Source organism: Elephantulus edwardii, unplaced genomic scaffold (assembly GCF_000299155.1).
Source record: "Elephantulus edwardii isolate Elephantulus edwardi_28Jun2011 unplaced genomic scaffold, EleEdw1.0 scaffold00424, whole genome shotgun sequence".
Taxonomy (NCBI): domain Eukaryota; kingdom Metazoa; phylum Chordata; class Mammalia; order Macroscelidea; family Macroscelididae; genus Elephantulus; species Elephantulus edwardii.
In genome coordinates, this window is record NW_006400174.1 from 952,601 (window position 1) to 962,706 (window position 10,106).

General features: G+C 45.0%; 1 protein-coding gene across 1 annotated transcript in view; it reads right to left on the bottom strand.

The window, feature by feature from the left end:
• Nucleotides 1-1,426: 1,426 nt before the first annotated feature.
• KLHL22 (kelch-like family member 22) overlaps nt 1,427-10,106 on the bottom strand; it is a 49,626-nt gene continuing 40,946 nt past the window's right edge. Inside the window, exons 5-6 of the mRNA XM_006902523.1 lie at nt 2,919-3,152; nt 1,427-1,819 (exon numbers count right to left, since the gene is read on the bottom strand). Coding sequence (XP_006902585.1) covers nt 1,442-1,819; nt 2,919-3,152 — 612 coding nt within the window. The 3' untranslated portion in view covers nt 1,427-1,441. The remainder of the gene's footprint in view (nt 1,820-2,918; nt 3,153-10,106) is intronic.

The window sequence follows — 10,106 nt, forward strand, 5'->3', positions numbered from 1 at the left end:
GTGCACGTGCTGTCATATGGGCCCTTTCCTCAGGACACTGGCGGGGAAGCCTGGGTGGGTAACGGCAGGCCATCTCTTCTCATTTCTCTGCCCTGTTGCTGTTCATGAGCCCATTCATTGCCCTGTCTTCAGAAACCTAGCATGCTGGGTGGGTTCCCACTTTGTGGCTGTCCCCACACAATGCTGAGACCACCAGGGGAGACCACATTGCAGGGATTTGCACTGGCTGAAGGTGTCACCCCACAGTACTGGCAGGAGGGCAGCTGGATGCCCACTGGGTTCATCTGCAGGCAGAGAAGCAGTGGCGGGTGATGACTGGGAGGTGTTTGGGTGAGAGGCAGTGAGGTAGGTGTGGCCCAGATGGTCAGCTTGGAGAAGCAAGGTTGGTATGAGACACCCACCAGAGTCGAGGGACAGGTCATGTGTGCTGGGCCTAATTGTGCAGGAAGCATGGGTGAAAGCTGTGTCTGATGCCTCTGTGTAGATGTGGTACCTAAGGGGTACTTGATGAGGCTGGAGACAATGCGAGTTAATTCCACCCGCCTTGCCCAGCTAGGAAGCACTGGGACCAGCCTCCTGTTTGGCCATCCTGTCACACCCTGGTCATTGTAACTCCTTTGAGGTGCTGTGTCTTGACCCTGGCTGTGGCTTTATAGTGGGGCCAAGTTTTCGAATGAAGCGGCTTTCCCTCACAGGGATGCTGCCCACTGCCCATATAGGCAAGTTGGTGTCAGGTGACACACCAGAGGTTTACAATGCTCCCCGCTCCCAGTGCAACTAGATATCCATCTGCTGCCAGTATCATACCATCAGGCTGACCAGGGCAGCTGTGCAGGAAATCTGCTGCCACCTTGGATGGAAGTGGGGCTGTGGCCACGGAAAACATCACCATTTACAGGATGCTTTATTTCATTTCTCAACACCATGGGGTTTTCCCCATGTTGAACCAATGCTCCAGAAAACCATCCATGTTCTTCTCCCTCCCAGGCCCTCTGCCACAGGGCTGCTGGGGGGAAAAGCTGCTCCCCACTGTTCAGAAGCCCCTGCTCAATCTTACACCAACAGTAAGAGGCTCCCCGCTGGTCCCCAGATCCCCTAACAGTGAAGGACGGTGTCTCAGCATAGCAAGGACTGGAACAAGGGGCAATTGGGGGCTGGGCCAAGACAGCTGAAGACGGTGAACCCTGTCACACAGAGGGGCGGCCAGCTCATAAACAAGGACCAAGTACTCCCAAGTGCTCCCACTGTAACATAACACACGGCAGCATGGCACAGCCCTGCAGGCCTGTGGAAGGCTGGCAAGGGCCAACTTGAGGACAGGGTAGCAGGGTAAGTGAGCTGCAGGCGCTAAAGACCCTGAACCCTGAACTGGGTGTCCTGGCCCAGGTGCCCTGCTGCCCCACCCTGGCGTGCCCTCCAGACTGGGCACAGGGGCCTGGGTCTAGTCCTCACTGGAATTGTCAAACTCCTCCCAGTCAGACACACTCATCACTTCAGAGGCGAAGTCGGGGTCGGCCTGGCTCCGGTCTTGGTTCCAGTCAGGGGTCCCGCGGGGTGCCTCAAGCAGCAGGGCGCGGGGCAGGGTGAGCACACAGGCAGCCAGCCCCGAGATGGAGTTGTCCAGCTGCGGGCCCTCCTCCCAGCAGTCCTTCTCGGCATCGTAGATGTGCACGTAGCCTGTGCGGCTACCGCGGTTGTGGGAGCGGCCTCCCAGCACGTAGATCCTGTTGTCCAGTACAGCCATACCAGGCTCACCATGGCCAGCTGGCAGTGGACAGACCGATGACCACTGCCCAGATGCGCAGCTGAAGCAGGCCACCTGAAAGGTAAGGCTGGCTGATGGTCACAACTCGCTAGCAGCTGAGAGGTGAACAGGGCCTTGGGCGAAATCAGCACGCTTGGAAAACATTCAAGTCTGGTCCCCTGGCCAGGCAGTTGCACACATCCCTGACCCAAGTAGTGCTGCTCCTGGGCCCCTTCAGGAATGAGACTGAGCAATCTACACCAAGAGCCATGTTTTGTTCACTGGAGCTCTAGTGGCCAAGTGGTACAGCAATCCCAAAGGCACATGGTTCAAATCCACCAGATGCTGTGGGGGAATCTCCTCCCATGCCATCCATTTATTGCCTCTGAAAACCTGCTAGAGGTACAGCTATAGGTCAGTTCTGACTCGGTGACACACAACAACCACCGAGAATCAGAAGTATCTTTATGATGCTGTCTTCACTTCTGGTGCTCTAGCTATGGCAGAACAATGCCTCTGAGATACATTGCTGCCCAAACCCCTGGTACCTCTAAGTGGATGACCTCCACACTGTGAGGGCACAGCAGAGGGGAAGCTATAGTGGGCTGCCAGAATGGGCACATCTAATATAGGAGCCCACAGAGGGGGCACGAGAGGCAGGATAGACATGGGATGAGGAGATACCAGCATCTACCTGACAGCTGCTGAGGAAGGCCTCAGCCTCTAGCACCCAGTTACATGGCCACAAGGCCCTGAATTCTGCCACAAAATCTAAGCAGCAAGGAAAGAGTCCCCTAGGATGTAGTTGATCCCAGCCCATGAGCCCTGTTACCAGGGAGTGATCCACAGAGCTGGGAGCGCAATCTCGTGATGTTTTAAGCCACTGAGTTGTGACAATAGCAGCAGAACACTCATTTAAAAAAAAACAAAAAAAAACAACACAAAAAACTTTTTAAAAGCCCATGTTGTTAAACGAGCAGCTATTCCTTTTTCATTTCTAACAAGCAGTGGTGATGGAAGGGACTTAATAGCAATGGCTTTTAAGCCAGGGTTTGGAGAAAGGATATGCCCAAAGATACCCATTTGTAGATGGAAAGAAAACAAGCAACTGTGGAATAGAGAAAATGTGCTTCTGGTCCCCCTGACTACCTACCTGGACCCCATGTCAGCTCACCTGGTGCACATCCCTCCTGTAGCCAGCGTCATTGTTGCTGCCTCCGATGACGTACAGCTTGTTGAGGAGCGTGGCCATGCCATGCCAGGCCCTGCGCACCGGCCCATCTGCCAGGCTGTGCCAGGAATTGCTGCCGGAATCATAGCAGTGGGTCTCCCTCAGGTAGTCCTCCCCTCTGCGGCCACAGGTGATGTACATCTTGCCCTCTAGTGCCACACCTGCATGGGCATACACCTGCGAAGCACCGTGTTGTTGTTGGTGGGTGCTGTCAAGCACAACGCATAGTGACCCTGTGAACAACAACACCTGAGCCCTGTCCTATCCTGTGGCATCCTCACCACCTGACATGCTCAAGTCCCCTGCTGCAGTCACTGTGTCAGTCCACCTGGTAGGGTTTTCATCTCCATATGCAGGAGATGACAAGGGGAGCCAGACAGCAGAGCCAAGGCCCTCTGAGTCAAGACTGGCCACAATCCTATAAGGTGCCTACTACTTTGCATTGGCAACCCAAAGGTTCAAATCCACCAGCTGCTCTGTGGGAGAAAGATGGGCACTCTCCTCCCGTGTGATTTATGGCCTCTGAAAACCCACTGGAGGGTCAGCTATGGGTAGGTTCCAACTTGTCAGCACACACAGCAGCAGCCTTGGATTTTACCAGCTTCCTGACCCCAGAGACCCAGCCCCCATCTGACAGAGTGCTCTCTGGTTTCTTCCTGGCCATACTGTCCTACTCACCGACACATTACTTCCTCCCACCACAGGACAAATCCATAAACATGGAGATCAACTCTGAGCCCTTACAAGGGAAAGATCAAATCTCACCTTTCCTTTGCTCCTGAAAAATTTGCATGGGTGGGAACTCAAAACACTGTGCATTCTCATGAGACTAAGCCATAGAAGAAGGCACTGCTGTTCTGGGACCTTCAGGTACCTCTTCCTGCCAGATTCCTGGGGACCTACCAACTGTGGAGGCCTGCTGACTCCAATCTCAAAAATCTATCTTCGAATGATAGTAAACAACAGGAAATTCATGATATGCAAGAAAAAAGTGTCAGACAAGATGAAAACATACCCTCAGGTACTTTTATAATTTTGCTGCTCAGTAATTCATGCATTTCCAACCTCACTTGGTAGGGCATGCCCTCAGGCCTCACTCCACCCCCAAATGACACCAACAATATTCAGTCCACATCACGTGGGAAGCCTTAAGGGGTGGACAGGGCTGAGGACAAAGCAGAAGCAGGGCATACACCAAGAGGCTCCTCTCCTATCAATGATCAAGAGTGGCTATAGTTGTTAAATAATATACATTATTTGCCATTTTACTTGGGAAGTTATTGGGTTGTCCTTTTTTTAAAAAAAAAACCTTTTGAGACAATTATAAAGGTCAATGTAGTTATAAAAAAAAACAAGTGTTATTCTACCCTTCTTTCCTTGTCCCCATAGTGATTATATCTTGCATAAGAAAAGTACATCAGTACAAAAAGGATGCTGACACTGATGCAGTCAAGGTACAGCCTGGTGAATGGCTACAGGAACCCCATGTGTGGCCACACTCTCTTCTGTGTCACTTCCCTGGCAACCACTAACCTGTTGTTTCTGGAATTTTGTCTTGTTGAGAGTGCTACATTAATAAAATCATATAGCAAATAACCTTGGGATTGGCCTTTTACACAGATTACTCGGGTTTTATCTGTTGTCATTGTTAAGTACTGTTATGTAGACCAGATGTTTACTCTGCTTAAAAGCAAAACTGCCAAACTCTTTTCCAGAGTAACTACAACTTTATACATTCCCAGGATCTAGCTTCTATACACCTCGTGAGTATTTAGTGTTTTCATAATTTGGCACAGGACGGCAGGATTTTCAGATTTATTGTTCCTAGTGTGGAAGTGAGTTGTACTTGACAGCATCAAACAACAACAACAACAGTAATTCTGATAGAAATTTAGTGATAATCCATTATGGTTTTAATTTGCATTTCCCTAAGAGCTACTGAGATTAAACATATTCTCATGTGCTTATTTGATATCTATATATTATATGTTCCTCTAAAGTTCATAGGATTTTCAGAGACCTGTTATTTAAGAAGTAGATGGCCAATGCTGCTTTCCTAGGTATCTTTAATCTGAGAGCACTACTAAAACCTGTCCACCACAGGTAACCCTTATGGCATTTTAGCACACCAGTGATATAGCTTTCATTATCACAGCAACCTACAAGTTATCTCAGTACAGCAAACTGACAGGTTAAGTGCTGTACCAATTAGAACAATGTATTCCCTAAATCCAAACAAGCTGAAAATTTAGTTTTTAACATTAATTAATAGCAAATTTGTCTTCATACCAGACCCAACCAACTTCTAATAACAAAAGCCTGCCCACCGGGTGCGAAGTGGTTTAAACAAGAGTCTTCTAGCCCATAAATGCTGGTTAACTAAATAAAAATGACCAAATAGCTAAAAAACCCAATGTGGATAGTTGTAGTAGTAGTGGTAGAGCCCAGACTAGAAGTCAGTCAAAATGAGGAAAAAATAGTGGCCAATATTTAATAACTGCAATGTGGAATGTATGTAGCTTGAATACTGGACACTAGAAATTGTGAAAAATGAAATGGAACACATGAACATACTGGCATTAGTGAGAGGAGATAGACTAGCTTTGATCACTTTGAATTAGACAACCATATGGTATACTATGCTGGGAATGAAGAATAGAAAAAGAATGGTGTTACATGCATAGTAAAAGAGCCGATTTCAAGTTCCATCCTGAAATACAATGTTTTGAGTGACAGGATCATTATCCATACAAGGAAGACCTGTTAACACGATTATTATTCAAACATACGCGCCTACATCTACAGCCAAAGAGGAAGAAACAGAGAATTTTTACCAAATCCTGCATTCCAAAATTGACCAAACATGCAATCAAGATGCATAAATGATAACTGCAATGCAAAAGCTGGAAATGGTGAAGAAGGAATGGTTGTGAGAAAATAGGGGCTTGGTGATAGAAATGAGGCTGGAAACAGAATGACTGAATTTTGTATTTTCAGTTATTTATTCATTGCAAATAGCTTTTTTAAAAGACACAAATGGTGACTTTATACATGGACCTCACCTGATGGGCTGCATAGGAATGAAACGGACTACATCTGTGGAAGAAATTGTTAGAGATTTAATATTAGCAGTCAAAACTAGGTCAGGGACAGACTGTGAGTCAGACCATTAATTACTCATGTGCAGGTTCAAACTGAAGCCAAAGAAAGTTAAAATATGTCTACAAGAGCCAAGATATGATCTTGAGTCTACTCCACCTGAATTTCAAGATCATCTTATGAATAGATTTTGAGGCACCAATGACTGAAGACTAGATATTATCCATGAAGAAAGTAAAATGTTATTACAAAGACAGAGAAGAAAGAAAAAAACAGAAATGGATGTTAGAAGAGACTCCAAAAAATTGCACTAGAATGTTGAGAAGCCAAAATGAAGGGAAAACATAACAAAGTAAAAGAGCTAAACAGGTTTCAAAGGGCAACTCAAGAGGACAAAGCAAGTTATTATCAAGGAATGTGCAGAGAGCTGGAATTGGAGAACAGAAAGGGAAGAACTTGTTTTGCATTTCTCAAGCTGACAGAACTGAAAAACTTAAGCCTCCAGTAGCAATAACGAAAGATGCTATGGGCAATATATTGAATGACCTAGGAAGCATCAAAAGAAGATGGAGGGAATACACAGAATCACTGTAGAAAAAAGAACTGCTGACTGACATTGAAAAATTTCAGGAAGTACCATATGAGCAGGCTTCAACAGTAATGAAGGAGAAAGTTGAAGCTGCATTAAAGGGATTGGCAAAAAATAAGGCCCAGGTATCAATGGGATATTTTAGTTAACAGATGTAGCTCTGAATGCACTCACAAGTGTATGCCAGGAAATTTGAAGGATATCTATCTAGCTAACAGATTGGAAGAGGTCCATATTCAGGTATACAAACTTTTTAAGTATATCAATCTAAAAAAATATAAAAAAAAAATAGAAGGAATACAGAGTCACTGTACCAAAAAAACTTGGTTGACACTCTAATACTTTAGGGAGTAATATATGACCAAGAGCCCGTGGTAATAAAGGAAGTGGTTCAAACTGGACTGAAGGCACTGGCAAAACATAAGGCCCAGGAATTGATGGGACACCAATTGAAATGTTTCAACTAACAGATGCAGCCCTGGACATGTTCACCAGTCTGTGCTAGAAAATCTGGAAGGCAGCTGGCTGGCTAACTGACTAGAAGATTTCCATATTTGTTCTTATTCCCAAAAAGGTAATCCAACAGAATGTGGAAATAATCACACACTGTCTTAATACCACACACAAACAAAATATTGCTGACAATCATACAAAAAGAAAAGAGTACACTGACAGATAAATACCAGAAGTTCAGGCTGGGTTTAGAAAAGGCCAGGGCACCAGATATACAATTGCTGACATCAGACAGATCCTGGAGAAAAGTAGAAAATATCAGAAGAATGTCTATATGTGCGTTTCTTACTATGCAAAGACATTTGACTATGAGGATCACAACAAATTATGGATAGCATTAAGAATGGGAATCACAGGGGAGCTCTGGTGGCCTAGTGGCCAGAAGCTGTACTGCAATCCCAGAGGTACACGGTTCAAATCCACCAGATGCTCCGCCAGAGAAGAAGGGACAATTTCCTCCTGTACCTGTCAGATCTGATCTGACGGTACATGCACACAAAAAAATAAATAATAATAATAAAGAATGGGAATCACAGAATACTTAACTGTGCTCATGTGAAACCTAGACAAAGAAGCTATTGTCACAATAGAGTAAGGGAACACTGGATGGCTTAAAATTAAGGAAAATGTGCCTCAGGGCTGTATCATTTCTCCTTATCTATTCAATCTGTATGTCCAGCAAATAATTTATAAACTGGACTCTATGAAGAAGAATGTAGCATCAGGATCAGAGGAAGACTCATCAATAGCCTGTGTTATGCAGGTAACACAATTTTACTTACTTGATGACAGTGAGGTGGACTTGAAGCATATGCTGATGATAATATGATTATAGCCTTCAATGTGGACTGCATTTCAACATCAAGAAACCAAAAATCTTCACCAAGGGACCAATAGAAACATCATGATAGATGGATAAAGACTGAAATTATTAACAATTTCACCTTACTTGGAACCACAATCAACACCCTTGTTCCAGCAGTCAGGTCTCCTAATGGAGACATTGCATTGAGAAAACCTACTGCCTGGGACCTCTCGAAATTATTAAAGACCAATGCCAGTTTGAAGACTAAGGTACATCCAATTTAGGCCATGGTCCTCTCGATCACTTGCTATGTATCTGGGAGCTGAACAATGGAAAGGATGACAGGAGGAGAAGTGGTGCCTTTGAGTTGTGGTGCTGAAAAAATTTCTGACTATCTCAGGGACTGTCAAAAGAACAAACCAGTTATGTCTTGGGGAATGTACAACCGGAGTGTTCCTTGGAAACAAGAATAGCGAAGCTTCATCTCATATACTTTGGGCATGTTGCTAGGAAAGGGACATGATGCTTGGAAAGGTGGAAATTCAGTGCAAAGACAAATATTCTCAATGAGACAGACTGACACAGTGACTGCAGCAATGGATTCAAGAGTATCAGAGACAACAGGAACAGTACAGGATAGGACAGGGTTCTGATCTGTTGTTCAGAGAGTCACTCTGAGTTGTACTCTACTCAACGGCACCTAATAACAACATTATCTAAAAGCTTTTGCCTTTTTTTTTTAATGTTTTGTGCATGTACCATCAAATCAGATCTGACCGGTACAGGAGATTGTCCCTCCTTCTCCAGCAGAGCATCTGGTGGATTTGAACCATGCACCTCTGGGATTGCAGTGCAGCTTCTTGCCACTAGGCCACCAGAGCTCCCTAAGCTTCTGCCTTTTGAACCTGCCTCGTTCCTCACCCTGTCCCTGCAGAAATTAAGCTTTCTGTTTCCCCTTTCCTGGTGGCCGCACCCTAACAGAAATTGTGGTTCTGCTTTGTTTTTATATCACAGTTGCATCAGACTTTCCTTCACATGACCCTTGGTCAGCAGTTGCCTGGTGATTAGGAGTGCTATCCACAGAGACAAGCAATGAGTGACTGCTGAACAGAGGTGAGAAGGGCGATCATTTAGCAACATACAGAATTTTATTTTAAAAAGTAACAACCTGAGTCGATTGACATTTCTACATTGCCAGCTTCATCAAATTTAAGTCTGAGGTATTTGAGGCAGTCAGATAAACCAGGAATGGTACCAGTGTCATTCCTTGGGTTCTAGGTTCCCTCGGTAGCCTGCCTTCTCTCTACTTTTCAGGGTCTTCTGAAGTTTCTTTTAAGGGTTTTAAGTTTACTTAACAGAGGAAAAAGGAAAAGGACATACATTCCACTTCCCTGAAAACAGAAGTTGTTTTAAATGAGAAAGGAGTCTGGGCAGAAGGCAACATTAAGCTTCAGGTCACTGACTAAAGCCTTCAGCCTGCTGCTGGGTTAGGGGTTCACCGCTTGCTAGGATTGTAGTGACCGGAGTAGGTGCCTGAAGCATGCTGACATATACCCTTCCTGATTTATTATTATTATTATTATTATTATTTTGTGTGTGTTTACCATCAAATTGGATCTGACTGGTACAGGAGGAGACTGTCCCTCATTCTCCAGCAGAGCATCTGGTGGATTTGAACTGTGTGCCTTCGGGATTGCAGTACAGCTTCTTACCACTAGGCCACCAGAGCTCCCCAGAACTCCTTTTACCCTTCCTGATTTTTAACAGGTTATCAGCCTGTTCCATTCAAATGACTGCTTCTTGGTCTAGCTACAGGTTTTACATGAGCAAAATTAAGTATTGTGCATTTTCTGAAAGCACAAGGAAGAATTCAAGATACTAAAGAGTTGAACAGAAGATTCCAAAGGGCAGCACGGGATGACAAAGCAAAATATTACACTGAAATGTGCAAGGAGCTGGAGCCAGAAAATCAAAAGGACTAAACTCACTCAGCATATCTTAAGCTCAAGGAACTGAAGAACAAATTTAAACCTCGAGTTGCTATAATCAAGGATGCTTTAGGCAGAATATTTAATGATCCAGGAAGTATTAAAAGAAGATGGAAAGAATATACTGAGTCACTGTA